The sequence below is a fragment of the Panulirus ornatus genome, chromosome 7 (genome assembly GCF_036320965.1).
Source record: "Panulirus ornatus isolate Po-2019 chromosome 7, ASM3632096v1, whole genome shotgun sequence".
In the NCBI taxonomy this organism is placed as follows: Eukaryota; Metazoa; Arthropoda; class Malacostraca; order Decapoda; family Palinuridae; genus Panulirus; species Panulirus ornatus.
Genome location: NC_092230.1, coordinates 33612195 through 33631402, shown reverse-complemented (window position 1 = coordinate 33631402; position 19208 = coordinate 33612195). Strand labels below are relative to the sequence as shown.

The window sequence follows — 19208 nt, the reverse complement described above, 5'->3', positions numbered from 1 at the left end:
TTTGAATCTTTAAGTCTAGCTACAGAGCGAAGGATAAGCCTCCCTCGCATTAAACGAAAGAGCGATTATTCCTATGAAGAGAACGAGTCTCCCTCTGGCTAAGAAGTCTGAAGACTGATCGAACGAAGAAATGGTTAGGCAGCTAATCTCTTTTCCTGGACAGAAATGACTTATATATGCTCGACAACCTTACTATGGCACTAGAGAAATTGGCTCACGTCTGCCCAAACAGAGAACTGGCTCACGTCTGCCACTGACGAGAATAATGAATATCACAAAAATCTGCTTTTCAAAAGCTAGTGTTAAAAAGGTGTCGCAATTATTTTCCTTGTGAGCAACTCCTCTATAGATAAAGGAGTTTGATTCGCCACAGTATGGAGCACTGCTCGCATACCTAGGGTGGCCTCATTTTACAACTCGCTCTAAACCAGAGTGGATTAAGAAAACATTCGCTGTCATCCATCAATTTCCGTCCCTCATGATGTTGCTGCCATGTTCTACAGGGTATCATTTCGGTCACTGCTCTCGCAATCCGTCTGCGTCTTATCCACTATGGCCTGGATCCACGACATGAGAGTGGCTGCCGCTTCTCAAAGTTTCTGAGTGGAGAACTACCATACGAGGATTGCAAGGTACAATACATCCATTTATCTTTTTTTTTTTCTCGAACAGCGACGCTGTGAAATTCTCCTCCTCGTTCCGCAACCTCTCCACTTCTAAGAGTCACTTTAGAAACACCTGAGCTATAATTACATTCCTCTATATTTCCTTCATTTGCTCTTCATTTTTCTTTGCATTTGAGATGCCCAAGACTCGGGCATGTTTTTGTTCATACCCTGTCAGTTACATTTAAAGAAAAGAATAATAAATAAAGAAAAGACGGAAAATTTAACTTTTTCGTCAATCACCTTAGCTTCAACATGAATGCCTCATAGTCTACTCCACAAGAAAACTTTTAAAACGGACAACCAGAGTGGAGCTGCTTACATTTCATCGAACTGGTACTTTATGGGGCTGTTTTTGGGGTAGGCGAAGGCGTCCAGGTCCATCCTGACGGGGCTGCGGCCGACGTGGAAGAGGCAAGGCTTGCCCATCCGCTCGTACTGGCCAGACCGGCCGATGGCCGAGCTGGCAGTATCTGTCACAGGGAAATAAAGAAAATTAACAATCAAGAATACCTTACCTTAATATCAAAGATTAGAATAAGAAAGTAATTAGCATATACATTATTATCATATTATTATACTTTGTCGCTGTCTCCCGCGTTAGCGAGGCAGCGCAAGGAAACAGACGAAAGAATGGCAACATGAAATGACAACCCCCTCCCCCCGCATGCGCGCGAGGTAGCGCTAGGAAAAGACAAAAAAGGCCACATTCGTTCACACTCAGTCTCTAGCTGTCATGTGTAATGCACTGAAACCACAGCTCCCTTTCCATATCCAGGCCCCACAAAACTTTCCATGGTTTACCCCAGACGCTTCACATGACCCTGGTTCAATCCAATGACACTACGTCGACCCCGGTATACCACATCATTCCAATTCACTCTATTCCTTGCACGCCTTTCATCCTCCTGTATGTTCAGGCCCCGGTCGCTCAAAATCTTTTTCACTTCATCCTTCTCCAATTTGGTCTCCCAACACAAGCACACGTTCTTGTGCACCTTGTATCCGCTATGCCAGAGCAGAGACCGTTCTGCACGTTCAAGGGGAAGTAGGGGTGTATTGTGGTTAAGGGGGTTTATGCTGGGGTGGTTGGTCTAGGTGGCGAGATATGTGTTCAACTACTTTTATGTTATCTTGTCTAATTCTTTCATAAGGATTTGGTTGATAATTGGATGTGCTTTAAAGTTATCGATATTAGCAATTAAGACAGATTCTGTGACAATTCGGGTCGCTTAATCATGATTATGTTACCTGTAATGTCACTGAATCTATCTTATCAACCACATCATTATGAGAGAATTACCAAGACAAGATAGTTTAAGAAGAGTAGCTGAACAACCATATGGTCTATGATGTGGTTATCTGCTGGAGGAAAGTTGTAGTACATGGGAGTACATGGGAAAGACAGATAAGAGAAGATCTGACGGTCTGAGACCAGGTTATCTGCTGAAGGATAATAATGGTTCATGGGAGAACGTGTGAAGGGCAGATAACAGAATACCTAATGATTTATGACGAGATTATCCGCTGGAGGACAGTAATAGTACATGGGATAACATGGGAAACCTGACGAGCCTATGACGATGTTATCTGCAGGAGGACAGAAACAGCAACCTAAACTCCTATTCTATACAGATAACAAAGTGGATGTGTACGACTAATGTTGATAAATAAGATTATTCTTTATGGCCCAACTTTAGGGCACCTTATCTGACTGACTAGAAGGTCTTCTATTTACGACACTGTATTTTGGGAGGTGGTGCACAGTGACGTCGAAGACAGGATTGCAACTGTAAGGTATTTTGGACGTGGAGATTATGGGAGGTGAGACAGTCATTGCAAGCGGTTTGGTAAAGAGAGAACACTTGGTGAAAGCATTAGATAAGATATAGTGTGTGGCAAAGCGGCTGGAGTGGATAAGACTATGTTCTTTTAAGAAAGAAGTTCTTAAGAAAAAGTGGTCATTGTGCTATCGATTGGTTAATTAGGATTTTCATTGTACATATGATTCATGGTTAGGTGAATGAGGATTGGCGGAATACCTGTAGAAAGTTACTGTATAAAAGCAAGGACAATACTGAACGTTCAGTTTACAGAGGCATAAGTCTGTTGAGAGTACTTGGTACAATGTATGGGAGAGTGGCGATTGAGAAGGTGGTAGTGCAGGAGGATCTGTTTGATGCAGGAGTGTCTCTATGGTGCAGGGAGACGCGTGTAGGGAGAGCCTGTATGGCGCAGGAAGGCCTGTATGACGATGCAGGAAGACCTGTATGAAGCCTCACCTATGAAACCGTAGGTGCCACGGGCGACTTGCTGGAGAAAGGTCCAGCTGGAGACCTCAGTTCCACTGAAGACAACCATGATCTGTCGCACCCTCTCCCCCAACACCCCTGAATTTTCTGTCTGTGAGGAAAGAAAATAATTTTATAATATTTTTCTAACATTCGAGTTTGAAATGCATCAGTTCTGATAATCGACGCTACTCATCTGTGTTATGTTTCAGTCTTGAGAACTGACAAAATCTTTATTAAGGAAGAAAAAATCCAACGATAGATGCCATCATTCTCCTATCATCTGTCATGATCATCCCGAAAAAATCAATCGGTTGTGTTCTGTAGATATTGCTACGAAGTTGTCTCCTAAAAGAGAAAATCAGAGTTTTCCTAAAAACAGAACTAACTGAATTACTTAACTAACCTGCCCGAGACATAAAAATGCTGTACCATACATATAAACTGTACCATACATATAAGAAAGCTGTACCATACATGTAACAAAGATGTACGGTAGATATAAGAAAACTGTTCCAAACATATTAAGAAGTTGTTAGATAAACTGTAACACATAAACTATTCCAAGAAAGCTGGAAGCTGGAAGTTCTGGAAACTGCAACAATTCTGGAACTTCAGGAGGCTTTAACTAGCTCCATCCAATTGGATCCCTAACAAGATGCATTTCAGACATACCATTCGTTGGCGGCAGGAATGGGGAGCCAGTCCCCGCTCTCATAGCAGTACCATCATAGCACAGCCCGGGCACACCACCTACCAGGAAGAAGCTGTAAGGGCTGCTGAGTCTCCTGATGGCGGGGACGACTTGCCTCTTCAGCAGCTCCTCCAGGGAGTTGATGGGCTCCGACCTGTGGCGTGAGACGAAGTGGTGTTATGATGTAGTTGGATGGTGATGTTGGATATACACACTGGTGGTGTGTTCCGTGCTGTGAATATGTCGCTATGACAAGAGGCATGGTTGTGACGGTCACGTAAAAGACAATTCACAGGGCACAAACTATGTAAGATATGACTATATATAGACTAACAAGGATCATAATCTGAAAGGTAGGACACAGGGGACTGAACCGGGACCAGGGACAAAGATGAAGACGATGGCAGACTGAGGAAAGAAGCCTCGCTTGTGAGGACCGGGGTGCTACTGTTGGTGGTGTTACCAGTGGTAATGTTGGTGGTACTGTTGCTGGTGATGACTTCGTTGCGAGAGGCAACGTCGAGGATGATGAAGCTGTTGGTGTCACTGCAGGGTGCACAGTGTGTGGTGCTAAGGGGTGGAGCTGGTCAAGAGGCCACAACAGGCCAGATCTGGCAGGAATCATCTTTTCCTATACAGTTTTCCCATGGCCAACCCAAGGGGAGAACATGATGGGAAGAATATTTTCTTCATTTCTGACGCTCCAGGATGATGTACTCGCCCTTTGCTGACTCACACTGTAAGAGCGTTTGAATGACCACGGCTTCACATGTGCCACTAACGACCCGACTCAAAAGCTTACTTAGTCATCCACTAGAGTTAGAGATGCTGTGGCCATAAGTGAAATGTGAAAATATCATCCACTTGGGACCCTCCTTCACCCTACAACGCCACATGCAGGATATAGCAGACAAGGTATGACGAAGAAGGCAGTGTGTGAGTCACTGATAAGAAAGACCCAGTACTACCCAAATGAGGGATAGAGTGAGATACAACAGAGGGAGGCTACCAACGTGAGAGGAAGACAGTGATGGTGATACTACTGAGGTAAAATGTACCAGTAACACCAGCACGCCATCGTCTGCAGGACCCACCTGGAGGGTATAGCGAGGAAGGCGGTGATGGAGCCGCTGTAAATGGAGCCCACCACCACAGCCAGGAACATTACCGTGCCACTCACCAGGCGACTCCCAAACCATCTGGGCCACACAACACTGCCTGTATAAAACTGGATGTATGTCCTCAGTAATCCAATGATTCTAAGCTCTTAACTTTGCTTTTGTCATGGTCATTTAATTACGATATACATCTGTCTTTTTATACTGCCATTTTAAGATCGTTTGAAAAGTATGAAATAAGTCTTGAACTACGTGACTAGGAAAGATAATGATAAACAACTGCAGTACAAGGTGACATTTAGATGAAACTTGTAAGTGTAAACAAACTGAGGCCCACTGTACTCTGTCAGCTGACAGTCAGAAATACAAACTAATCCAAAGTCGCATTCTAGCTGCTACAGTTTGTGGGTTCTCGTTACACTTGGGAGGTCAGGCAAGCTGGAGGTCACATATTCGGTTGGTTAAGCGCGTATGAGGTCACATTAGTACGGTTATGCACTGTTGGGAATACAAAGACATACACTGGAAGTGACGTACTCTGGAAGACGATGATCTTGAGGGCGGCGGTGCAGTAGGCCAGGGTGCCTCTCCTCTGCTCTCCGCCCATCAGAGCCGCCCTCGCCCACATCAGACCACCCATCACCATCCCTGCCACCACCGCAATCACCAACAGACACGCCCACACCTGCCGGAAGGAGATGGTGGCTTCATCATGACCAGCATTACCAAGCGGTCACCCAACACAAGTTCAAGACCTAATCCAGCACCTGGTGTGCTGGGTCATGGTGAAGACTTGACCAAGACGATCACCAATACCAACACGACAACCATAACAACCAGGGAGAGCTGATGACTACATCCACCAGTCCCACAACCACACCTGCTGGAGAGGTGATTCACCACACATCCAGCATTACTTCTTCACCCACACCTGCTGCCAACAAATCAGCCACCCATAACTGCTGCCAGCAGGCTGGAACTTAGGAAATACGAGTTATTATTTGTTTACATACTCTGGCGACCACAACGAGCCCTTACCAAGCCATACCCGATCTGTTGGGAATAATGACATAAGGGTCAAGAGGTCAAAGGTTACACCATCACACGTAAAGGTCGTACCGTCGTACTTATGAAGTTAAATAACTTACAAAAGGAGTGAAGATCTCCAAAAGAAGAAGGGGCTTGATGAAGATACCCGGGGCCTTGGAGATGATGATGACGTTGTCTGTGCTGTAGATGAGGCCAAAGTCGATAACCAGAGACCGCTGCCATATGGGTGTGAAGTCCATCGGGCTGACGTCCGCCTTCTGCAAACACACTCAGGTGAGGGTAAGGTTAGTGATACCCTCGACTCACGCTTCTGCAGTCCCTACTCACAGTTCTCTCTCTCTCTCTCTCTCTCTCTCTCTCTCTCTCTCTCTCTCTCTCTCTCTCTCTCTCTCTCCCCCCAACCCCTCCAACATAATGCTAAAGCACTAAACACCCATTCTTCCAACTCATTCTTGATAACGCCACACACACATTCACGCAAACTTCACTTGTGAGGCACACCGTTAAGTACTGCTGTTAACAAAAGGTGGATGGGACGATAAACTAACTGAATAATGTGACTGAAAAGCAAATATTTACATACATATAAAGAAGATAATGATCTAGAAATCGTAATATCATGATTATTGTTGTTACGTTTGAGGTACGGCAGAGACCCAGAGGATACACGAGAAGCGTAGAGGGAACAAAGTGATGAGTCTGTGACACTCTGGATGGTGAGACTCACCTGACGTAGCAGGTCCCCGACCATACCATTCCAGGAGCCGTTCCTGTAAGCCCCGAAACCTGTGTTAGGGACGAGGACGTCGGTGAAGTTGAGGCGCTTCTGGATCTCATGCATCATGTCTGCGGCGTAGCCTCTGCTCTGAGCCAGGTGGTCCCCGTCGTTAAACAGGAATACCGTTGGCTTCTGACGAAACCAAAACAGCGTGGTAATCTTTCCTTATCAAAAATTGTAAGGTGGTTAACGTTACGATATCGGAACTCTACCATTCTGATTAGGTTAGGATTAGTTAAGAAAGATTAGTATGGATGAGATTTAAGTTAACCAATAAAACAGTTCGTTGGCCTTACGAAAAAGTAAATGAGGATGGGTAGTGATATATATACACATCGTCTTCATGAGCAATTACCTTGAGACAGTTGATCCTCAGAGTTCTTCCTTGTAGGTTGAAGGCCGGTTTAGGCCACAGTGGGCGGAGGACCTGGAAGCCGCTCGTGGTCCAGGCTGCGACCAGCTTCAGGCGCCAAGACCCGTCCCCCGGGGCGTCCACACCAGCCACCAGCACCCTCCTGCAGGAGACATGAGCATTACCTACAGACCCAACCTCACCCTCCTGTCGAAATATATGGCGGCCTCACACACTTGTACCTACAGCTTGTGGCATCACATACTTCTACCAACACCTGTGGTCACCCACCTGTACCAACACTTTGTGGCCTCTCCCACCTGCAGCAACATCTGTGGTCACCCGCCTGTAACAACGCCTTTTGGATTCAACCACCTGAAACAACACCTTTAGGTGCCATTTGCACTCACTCTTACCTTTTACCACCACATCTTGTGCTAGTCTATGCCTGTTGGAATATCTTACGACCGTTCACTTAAAGGATTACTTCTCTCTCTCTCTCTCTCTCTCTCTCTCTCTCTCTCTCTCTCTCTCTCTCTCTCACTTCACCTACCTAGAAAAACACCTTGAGCTCCCAGAGTGACTACCATCGCTTACATACAAGAACAACACGTTGTCCAAGAATATGAAACTTCCGTCTCCAAGCCTCAACCACCATTTGCAGAAATTTCCTTCGTGTACCATCAGGAGGAGCAGCCTCCCAGGTCATGCTTCACCTCCTTCACTCAATGAAATGCAAACAAAACATATGATCTATGATGTATGACGTCACAGACAATATCTCCAGTATTACATCGTATTTTCTATCAAACATTGTTAAGGTTCCTGTTGATGTATCATTAACCCTGCGTGACCAAAAGTTTTCGAATGTTACATATGTAAACAACCCAGACTCCATATTGGAAAAATTCAAGCCAGTCTGTCTTCATATTAATATGGATAACCTGATGACTTGTTATATAGTAAAATGGGTACACATGTCGATTGATTGTTTCCAAGCAAGATATTAATGAAAGATATATTTCAGCATATGAATCAGGCGAATGTAACCTTAGGTAAATCAGTAAAGGCACTCTTTTTATACCATATCCTTAACTACTTTTAGTGGTCGCTGGTCCGGCTACTAAGTTCTTAAATCTAAAGCATCTAAAAAACTGATTTATTAATTTTTTTTGTAGATTTTGCAGCTTACTGATTGAGCGTACATTTTTGTGAACTTGTAATGCCATCATTAACATACATAACTCAAATAACTTCTCGAAACCACATATTCCTAGAATCTCTTGTTCTTTACAGTTAACTGATATCTAAAAAACTTAATATTTGAAATGTCAGAGTTAAACCACAAAAGTAATGAGCAAACTTATGAAGCCCTAAATTGAACCAATATATCTTGAAGTCAGGCATACTAGAGCACACAGAAATACCCTGCGGATTACGACAGTATGTCTACAACTCTAAGAAACCCCAAAGGAAAACAGTAAGTCAATAATGGACTCACAGACTTGCCTAAAATCAACCACTCAAAAAGCTTACTGGTCCACTGCCTCAGAGGGCACTGTAGGGGCAAGCCCTCGTCGACTTGGGGAGATCAGAATGCCCTGCAAACCCTCAAACAGCACACCCTCAACCTCAGCCATCGCCCTCATGAACGGTAATGCAAGTGGCAAAGACTCGGGAACAGAACTGTGGTTGTGGACGGGTTTGGGAAAGCGGGAGGCCTCTGAGAGATGGACATCGGCACCGACTGCTGGGCTGGCGTCGAAGTCGAGGTTCCTCAGAACCCAGAACCAGTAGGTCTTCTGTGGACGAAGCCATGACGGGCATTGGAAGGAGGTAGTTCTGTTTAAGCCAGTGATCTGGTGACATTGGTTGAGCTAGTACCTTGATGATCTGCCTATTAAGATTGGCCGTCTCGGTGAATCTGGGTGATCTGCTAAGAATGGGTGACCTGGGGAGAATGGGTGACTCTGTGTCCCAGTGTTGAGGATGTGGAAGAGCTTTTTTTATATACATTGGAAAGTTTGGACTTTGTTTACAAGTGCTGAAGTGATCTGATTTTCAACTGTGATGAAGTGACTTGTTGTTCACCTGTGAAGAAATGATGTGTTGTTCACTTGTGATGAAAAGGCAAAGAAGACTGGTAAGTGAATAGTTTGAATTCCATATAAATCTTAAAGCCTCGTAAAAGTTTTATTTTGTAAGCAGTTGCAGGAATTTTGTATCACATCCTAAGATATAAAGAAGTTACCTATACAAAGATATGTACAGACAGAGGACGAATACACGTCATCATTTCCTGCAAAAATGCCTTTATTTACCTTCTTATACGGAAGGAACCAGTATGTGATTCTCTATGTGTGTATGTGTGTGTGTGTGTGTGTGTTACGGGAAGAGCATTCTACACTTGTGTTGCCCCGTCTCTTAACCTTGTGTATATGTACCATGTCTTTACTCTTATGTGTAAGCATGCACACATCCAAGCCTAGGCCAGGACCCATTTGTCGACTGGACCCGAGGGGAGCATGAACAGCTGGGTTGGCTGTGGGCCGATTGCCCCGCCCCAGGATTCGGACCCGGGCGGGTCCACGTTTAAACTGTGATCAGAGAAGCTAAACGCCACACCACGGAATCCCTTGTACTGAATAGTTGTTAGCAAATTATGAGGAAAAACTATCCAAATGTTTACTTACCAAAGCATTTATTTCTGCAGAGAGGTACAAATTTTCCACCTGAAAAATAGGAATATTTGTTAAGAATATAAGTGAATAAAACACACACACACACACACACACACACACACATACCTGCCTGAAAGTATGGACTCCTACCGGAATATAGTTGTAGGTGACGCAAAGTTCATGAGGGAGTAAAAGGCGAAAAGGATTGCATCATCATACAAAAAGACTTAAACCGACTGTAAAGCTGGTTTGACACGTGGTTGATGAAGTTCAATCCGAAGAAATGTAATGTGGACGGAATAAAGTGGAAGAAGGCCTCAATAAGGTGCCACCTACGCAGGAGATAAGCTTCAGGATTCTGAATGTGAGGACTTGGGAGTAGACATCGTCCCTAACCTGTCGCCAGAATCCTATATGAAGAGAAGCACTAAGGAGACCAACTGTCCTCTGGCAAATGTCACAGTAGCTTTCAAGTACATGGATAAAGAAATGTTCAGTAAGCTGTCTATATCCTACATAAGGCCAAAATAAGATTACACTTCTCAAGTTTGGTCACCGCACCTAAAGAAGCACAAAGACCTAATAAAGTATATATATATATATATATATATATATATATATATATATATATATATATATATATATATATATATATATATATATATATATATATATATATATATATATATATATTTTTTTTTTTTTTTTTTTTTTTTTATACTTTGTCGCTGTCTCCCGCGTTTGCGAGGTAGCGCAAGGAAACAGACGAAAGAAATGGCCCCCCCCCCATACACATGTACATATACAAGTCCACACACGCAAATATACATACCTACACAGCTTTCCATGGTTTACCCCAGACGTTTCACATGCCTTGCTTCAATCCACTGACAGCACGTCAACCCCTGTATACCACATGACTCCAATTCACTCTATTTCTTGCCCTCCTTTCACCCTCCTGCATGTTCAGGCCCCGATCACACAAAATCTTTTTCACTCCATCTTTCCACCTCCAATTTGGTCTCCCTCTTCTCCTCGTTCCCTCCACCTCCGACACATATATCCTCTTGGTCAATCTCTCCTCACTCATTCTCTCCATGTGCCCAAACCATTTCAAAACACCCTCTTCTGCTCTCTCAACCACGCTCTTTTTATTTCCACACATCTCTCTTACCCTTACGTTACTTACTCGATCAAACCACCTCACACCACACATTGTCCTCAAACATCTCATTTCCAGCACATCCATCCTCCTGCGCACATCTCTATCCATAGCCCACGCCTCGCAACCATACAACATTGTTGGAACCACTATTCCCTCAAACATACCCATTTTTGCTTTCCGAGATAATGTTCTCGACTTCCACACATTTTTCAAGGCTCCCAAAATTTTCGCCCCCTCCCCCACCCTATGATCCACTTCCGCTTCCATGGTTCCATCCGCTGACAGATCCACTCCCAGATATCTAAAACACTTCACTTCCTCCAGTTTTTCTCCATTCAAACTCACCTCCCAATTGACTTGACCCTCACCCCTACTGTACCTAATAACCTTGCTCTTATTCACATTTACTCTCAACTTTCTTCTTCCACACACTTTACCAAACTCAGTCACCAGCTTCTGCAGTTTCTCACATGAATCAGCCACCAGCGCTGTATCATCAGCGAACAACAACTGACTCACTTCCCAAGCTCTCTCATCCCCAACAGACTTCATACTTGCCCCTCTTTCCAGGACTCTTGCATTTACCTCCCTTACAACCCCATCCATAAACAAATTAAACAACCATGGAGACAACACACACCCCTGCCGCAAACCTACATTCACTGAGAACCAATCACTTTCCTCTCTTCCTACACGTACACATGCCTTACATCCTCGATAAAAACTTTTCACTGCTTCTAACAACTTGCCTCCCACACCATATATTCTTAATACCTTCCACAGAGCATCTCTATCAACTCTATCATATGCCTTCTCCAGATCCATAAATGCTACATACAAATCCATTTGCTTTTCTAAGTATTTCTCACATACATTCTTCAAAGCAAACACCTGATCCACACATCCTCTACCACTTCTGAAACCGCACTGTTCTTCCCCAATCTGATGCTCTGTACATGCCTTCACCCTCTCAATCAATACCCTCCCATATAATTTACCAGGAATACTCAACAAACTTATACCTCTGTAATTTGAGCACTCACTCTTATCCCCTTTGCCTTTGTACAATGGCACTATGCACGCATTCCGCCAATCCTCAGGCACCTCACCATGAGTTATACATACATTAAATAACCTTACCAACCAGTCAACAATACAGTCACCCCCTTTTTTAATAAATTCCACTGCAATACCATCCAAACCTGCTGCCTTGCCGGCTTTCATCTTCCGCAAAGCTTTTACTACCTCTTCTCTGTTTACCAAATCATTTTCCCTATATATATATATATATATATATATATATATATATATATATATATATATATATATATATATATATATATGAAAGTATCACAATTTTGCGCGTGATCAAGTATATTTCTGAGTCCACGGGGAAAATGAAACACGATGAATTCCCAAGTGCACTTTCGTGTAATAATCACATCATCAGGGGAGACACAAGAGAGAAATATAACAGTCAGTTGATATTCAACGAAGAGACGTAGCTAGGACGCCATTCACTTCCTGCTTTCTTTTGACCAAACCATTCGCTATGACTCTCTCTCTCTCTCTCTCTCTCTCTCTCTCTCTCTCTCTCTCTCTCTCTCTCTCTCTCTCTCTATATATATATATATATATATATATATATATATATATATATATATATATATATATATATATATATATATATATATATATATATATATATATATATATATATATATATATATTATAAATATATATATATATATATATATATATATATATATATATATATTATAAATATATATATATATATATATATATATATATATATATATATATATATATATATATATATATATATATATGTTTACCAAATATATATACATGCTTACCAAATGGCGTCCTAGCTTCGTCTCTTCGATGTATATCAACTGGCTGTTATACTTATCTCTTGTGTCTCCCTTGATAATGTGATTATTACACGAAAGTGCAATTGGGAACTTATCGTGTTTCATTTTCCCCGTGAGCTCAGGAATATATATATATATATATATATATATATATATATATATATATATATATATATATATATATATATATATATATATATATATATATATGTATGTGTGTGTGTGTGTGTGTGTGTGTGTGTGTGTGTGTGTGTGTGTGTGTGTGTGTGTGTGTGATGAGCCTAAGGGATTCTGCTGCTGGTCATTCTGCCACGATTTCTTTCTTGTCTGGCACTGGTGTCATCAGCTGTCTCTTGTGGTCATCTAACAATCCTTACCCAGTCTTCAGCTTGACCCGCAGCAGTTCCTGTGGTCCTTTTTTTTAAATTTTCTTTCTTCAATCCTCTTAGATGTTGATTTCTGGCAAGACAATGACTTTCGGAGATAGAAATGTAGTACAATCCCTTCCCACTTAACCCGTTCCTTGCTACAAGCTGTCATCCCACAAAATTCGGTTGAGATTGAACTAGTGACCTAGGAGTAGTTACATACAAATTGAGAGACAGCCAGACACCATAAAAGATTGACCGGCGTGCAGAGGAATGGATGTTTGACGTGAATATATTGAAAGGGTTAACAGGTGAAATGCCTTTTCATTTCCTGAAGGCGAATGTGTAAGTCTATAGTGGTTTCAGAAGTGGAAATGCTATGTTTGGGAAAGAAGTGGTGAAAGTCAGGCAGCAAATAAGAAAGTGATAACAAGCGAACAAGACGTGAAAAAGGATGAAGTGAGTGTTCTGAGGGAGAGAAGAATGTGTGAGATGACAGGGTGATCCATGTACGTTTGTGATGTGGGGGTAAAGGGAGGTAAATATATTTATATATATATATATATATATATATATATATATATATATATATATATATATATATATATAGAGAGAGAGAGAGAGAGAGAGAGAGAGAGAGAGAGAGAGTGTCATAGCGAATGGTTTGGTCAAATGAAACCAGGAAGTGAAATCCTCGTGTAAGAGGAAGTGTTTTATAGCGGCTGTTGACGGAAATGCAGCCGAGTTTCTCAAGAAAGAGGAAGATAAGCTTTCTATGTACCCAAAAACTCACAGACTATTCTCTCTGTTTCTCCGCTATTTCCTTGTGCGGTTTTATTCTTTTCATTCACGGGAGGTAATGGGTGCAGGAGGCTCGGGGTGTTAAGGAAGGTGATGCGAGACAGCAGGTGGCAGGGTTGGAGGAGGGTCTTACCTGGCTAATGGTGGTGGTGATCCACGGGACATCCCCCACCAGGAGGCACTGGAACGGGTGAGTGTAGGAGGCCAGGTGCAGCGTCTCCCACAGGTGGCTCGCCCTAACCAGCTGGATGGCCACGCCAGCCGCCGACAGCGCCGACACCAGACATTCGTCTGCGGGAATAGCAAGACAGCCTGAGGCTCTGCATTTGACGTTTTGAAATATTGCTAAATCAAATTCTAAAGTTATATATGTGATACTGACCTGTCTCGTTCTGGAAGGTCACGATGAAGTGTGTGGCTGGTGCTGTACCAACCAAATGTATTGTGGCCGCTACCAGGACAGGATCAAGGCCATGACCCCCACATCTCCCTTGGCTACTCACCGACGAGGTGTATTTCAGCGTCTTCAACAGCTTGGTTCCCGAGGAAGCAGCCGGCAGCAGCTCTGAAACCCAGGAGAATAAGCTATAGGTACAGGAGGTAAGAAATGAACATTCCTGATTTATCAACTCCTCTGTATAATGCACTTAGACACCGATGGAACACACTCTGCAATCTTCCCGGTGATGATGATAATATCGTTGTCAAACACAAATCATCCACAAGGAGCACCAAACAACTTGAAACAGTGGTTGCTAAACCGGTAGACTTTGATGTCCATAAAGGTAATAATCATAACACCTTTGTGATGCAACGGCAGTACGGTGCCTTGAGTCTGTTTACGTCATACACTTCATAAATACGACCAGGAGCCCAGCCTAGTGATGAGGATTTGTACTTATGTGGAAATCCTATAATGAACGATTCATCACATATAAGATCTTGAATGGTACGCTTATAAGTGTTGCTTCGGAGCTCGAGTCATCCCAGGTAAAAATGAATAAAGTTAAAACAAACCAACGCAAAACTGAGAGGAAATAAAACACAAGTCGTTTGCTGGGAAGCCAAGAGGAAGACACGTAAGAAACCTTCCTTGGCAATGCTTGTGTAACTAATAACCAAGGTCATCTTTAGGATAAAGACAGTCCAAATCGCATATCACAAATGCCTCCACCGTAACTTCATAACTGCTAAACAGAATTATCATTTATATGACTTTCTAAAGCTCAGGGTGAGGTTCCTGTGTAAATGAAGAGGCCAGCATTCACCTTCTTCCATTCAGTGAAATGTGCTTTGAAAATTCTGCAAGAAATGTTCAACTGGAAGACCAGACAGACGTAAGACTGCAGGTGTATCATGGTAGCCTCATCTGCCACAACTATACTTTGGAGCCACATTGTGGAGCCTTGTCTGTCATCATATACTCGAGGGAACCCCACTTGTCGTCAGATATGAATGGGAGCCTCACCTGTAGTCAGACGTTAGTGGGAGCCTCACCGGTCTTCAGATGTTAATGGAAGCCTCACCTGTCGTCACATGTTAGCGGGTGCTTCATTTGTCGTGAGATGTTAAGGGAAGCCTCATCTGTCGTCAGATGTTAATGGGAGCTTCACTTGTTAGATGTTTGTAGGATTCTCATCTGTGGTCAGACGTTAGTGGGAGCCTCACTTGTCATCAGACGTTAGTGGGATCTTCACCTGTCGTCAGAAGATAGTGGAAGCTTCATATGTCGTCAGATATTCCTAAAAGCCTCATCTGTCGTCACATGTTACTAGGAACCTCACCTGTTGTCAGACGTTAGTGGGAGCCTTACCTGTCGTCACATGTAAATGGGAGCCTCACCAGATGTCAGTAAGAGCCTCACCTGTCATCAGAAGTACCATCAAGGAACTTATGAAGTTCATGGTAGAGGGTCGTCTCTCCCTCGGAGTCTTGACAGGGAAACTGATTCTTCCTGAGTGACGAGAGATGTGGTGTGAATTTTGAGGGTCGTGAGACAAGTGTGTTTGTGTGTGGCTGAATATGGAAACAAATTACATACACAACAAAGTCATATACAGAAACAGTCTACTCACAGAAACACAACAAATTCAAAGAAAGACTCAATCTACTTATTCACAGACACACAGTATACTCAGATGATGATCCCGAGACGAGAGCGGAGGAACTTACTCTGGAGGAACGGAGCGACACAGTGTGGCACCGACATCTGAACCCTGGTATATATACGTGTGGCACAGTCTACACACGATTTGGTTCGAGGCTAACTTTGCGAGTCATACATATATATATATATATATATATATATATATATATATATATATATATATATATATATATATATATATACTGAGAAACCGAGAAGTATCAGGTATATTAAATTCCATGCAATCCAAACTCTCAAACATCTTTCGTTTTTTGAACTTCATTTGTACCACCAATATTTCGGATTTCATTTAGTCCATCGCCAATGAGCTGCAAAAGTGCACAAAGTTTATCATTAATGAAGTTAATTGTATTATACAAATGTGGCAACAAAATCATTATAACATTAAGTTGAACATACAAGTTATAATCTAAAATACCTAATGAGTCAGCATAAAGGTAATATACTTGTAATATCAACAACAGTGTACTATGGCATTATATGACTTGAATCTGAGGCAGAAGGATCATCATAAAATGCAAAATTTAAGCATTAGGTTACGGGATTCAGAAGGCAGAGCTGCAGAACATGAGAAATTATGCGAAGAGCTAAATGTCAATTCCAGAAGTGTATTAAAGTGATGAACATTACTGCCAACGGGTTTGAGTAGTGAAGAGGAACTGAAAAGTTTTGATGATACTGGATATGACATAAGCAGACTACTGAAGGGTCGTGACCCACGTAAGCCACATAACCCTGTTGTAACTTCTCCATATGTAATAAAAACCAAGTGCAGGAATACCTAACAAAGGTCATCTGAAGAACTGATCACCAAATCGCAGCAAGAGAGTGTGTAGTGCCAAGGAAGAGAGCAAATTTTATGCTTACCTTGAAAATATCAGAAAGATCGAGGTATTGCCATGAATAACAAACCAGATAAAATGGCGAGCGTAGTTTGTAAATTACGGGAGAAGATAACCAGAGAGCAAATGGGCGATGACCTGTAAAGAACAGGCTACCAGAGTGAGAACATTCAAGGAAGGTCAGGCTTAACAAATCTCTGTGATTTGTATACAATAATAAAGAGACAGATGGGCGGAGTGTGTGTACCTGGGCTGTAGGAAGCTGTGTAACACTGTAACACGCAGGAGGTTAGTAAGGAAAATAGATCTTCACGCAGGCATAAGGGGTGATGGAGGTAGCCGAGTGTTCTCAACACTGTAGACTCGCTCGCTGGACAGAAAACGCACGTCAGAGGAGCCTTCTGGAAATGGACAGAAGTTAACAATGGGGAACCGTAATATTTATCGCCACAACCTCACGTCAGGATAACTGAAGGAGAGACTAGCTATTTACTGACAAGCTATTAAAAACATAAGCTAAATAAGAATATGCTTCTCAAGTGTGGTCTCTATGCATTTAAAACAAACAAACAAAAAAAGGACAATTATATATGGTCAAAAGAAGAGAAGCAAAGATGGTACCTAAAATAATACAGTTCGGATAAGGTGAATGGTTAGAAGCCATAAGTTTGCCTATCATGGAAAAGAGAAGAGGAAGAGGAAACTTGATTAAAACCAATTTTCTAAGCCAGCTTAATGCTGACAGTGAACAGTTCTTTGAGCGATGCAAATGCAGAACCACAGCAAGTCTTAAGAAGACGCTAGGCAAGAAACTGGTTAGAAAAGATGTATGGTACTTTTATATCATTAGAGTTATGGGATGCAATAAGCGTAGTGATAAACTCATGAATGTTAACGGTATACAAAAGTCTAAAATGTCTTATGAAAGTAGTGCACATTCTAAAGATGAGGCCCTACGATTGTACAGCTCTTCTCCCCCTTACTGTACAAATAAGAAATTGTACACACACACACACACACACACACACACACACAGCTACGCTAATTGACTCTGTATATTTATTGGTGTATTACATACAGATATCGCATTACCATGATTTTTGTGTCGTGAAGAATGTGGGTCGCACCCGGCCTCTCTCTCTCTCCCCCCCCCCCCCTCTCTCTCTCTCTCCCTCCGTTCGACCAAAAACAAAACTGTTAAGACAATCAGAGAACCAGTTCCCCCAATCTCCACTTTTATAAAGACTGTACCTGGAGTGAGACAGATGAGTGACAGGGAGACGTCAGCAGTCCTGGACTTACCTGCACTCTCAATATCATCATCATTATCATGACTATTATCATTACGATCATTATCAATCATATCTGTGCAACTGTCATTATCAATTGCAATAATGGAGATACTGATCACGGCTTCAAGGAATGACGAACAGCTCAACTAGTGGAGACAATAAGTGACTAAGAAGCAAGCTAGGGTGGTAGATGAGGGACAAGCTAGGGTCGTAGATGAGAGACAAAAGCTAATCGAAGAAACAGTGTTAAAAGCTCAATAGGTTACGAGATGAGGCCCCAGTGCTCATATGCACACATAGGGGAGAGTGAGCACACATAGTCTCCTCTGCATTAACAGGAGTTCTGCCTAAACAGTTGCTCATATGCAGATGCAGGTACTTTCTCGCATTAATAGGTACTTGTATGCACAGATAATGTTCTGTACTAATAAGTGCTCGTAGGCACAGTGAAAGATTCATCTGCAGAAGTAACTGTTCGTGTCCACCAACAGGTAATATGGATAAGAAGTTGGAGGAGGATTAATGAAACCGACGGAGTAAATGAGAAAGACATGAATAGTGTCTCTCAGATCAAGGAACTAAGAGGGTATACGTGTCGGATATGGCGGGAATATGAGATCTGAGGACAGCAAGGCGGAGGTGGGAGGATGGCGTGGAAGATGCTTTGAATGTCAGGGGTCTGAACATGCATAAGGAGTGAGGGATAGAGCGAACTGAAATGCTGTGGTTTACTGCATTCGAACGCAGTGAGGTTTCATCTGCAACGTCTGGCAAGAGTATACGAAGTAGTTTAAGAGAGAGAGAGAGAGAGAGAGAGAGAGAGAGAGAGAGAGAGAGAGAGAGAGAGAGAGAGAGAGAGAGAGAGAGAGAGAGAGAGAGAGAGAGAGAGAGATTTTCTCAAAGAGCATATCACTCGAAAGGATTCCACATTTTCCTGTTATTGGAAGTATCGCATCACTGAGCTCCATGAGCCTTTGGAAAAACGTCGTGGACTCGTTCTTAAAAAAAAAAGTCTTGGGTGATTTTACCAGTTTTCTTTCCTCTTTCTC

At 42.5% G+C, this 19208-nt stretch overlaps 2 protein-coding genes across 2 annotated transcripts; both read right to left on the bottom strand.

Annotated features, from left to right (window-relative positions):
• Positions 1-983: 983 nt before the first annotated feature.
• Positions 984-6064, bottom strand: LOC139749343 (uncharacterized). The gene is made up of 6 exons (XM_071663063.1): positions 5917-6064; positions 5306-5453; positions 4745-4868; positions 3714-3804; positions 2948-3068; positions 984-1138 (listed from the first exon to the last, which is right to left on the bottom strand). The coding sequence occupies exons 1-6, from the start codon at positions 6055-6057 to the stop codon at positions 984-986; spliced, it is 780 nt and encodes a 259-aa protein (XP_071519164.1). The 5' UTR covers positions 6058-6064.
• A 257-nt stretch (positions 6065-6321) lies between these two features.
• LOC139749319 (uncharacterized) lies at positions 6322-18230 on the bottom strand. The gene is made up of 8 exons (XM_071663044.1): positions 18170-18230; positions 14241-14504; positions 13992-14149; positions 9642-9680; positions 8485-8750; positions 6952-7111; positions 6546-6728; positions 6322-6378 (listed from the first exon to the last, which is right to left on the bottom strand). The coding sequence occupies exons 1-8, from the start codon at positions 18228-18230 to the stop codon at positions 6322-6324; spliced, it is 1188 nt and encodes a 395-aa protein (XP_071519145.1).
• Between the last annotated feature and the right edge of the window lie 978 nt (positions 18231-19208).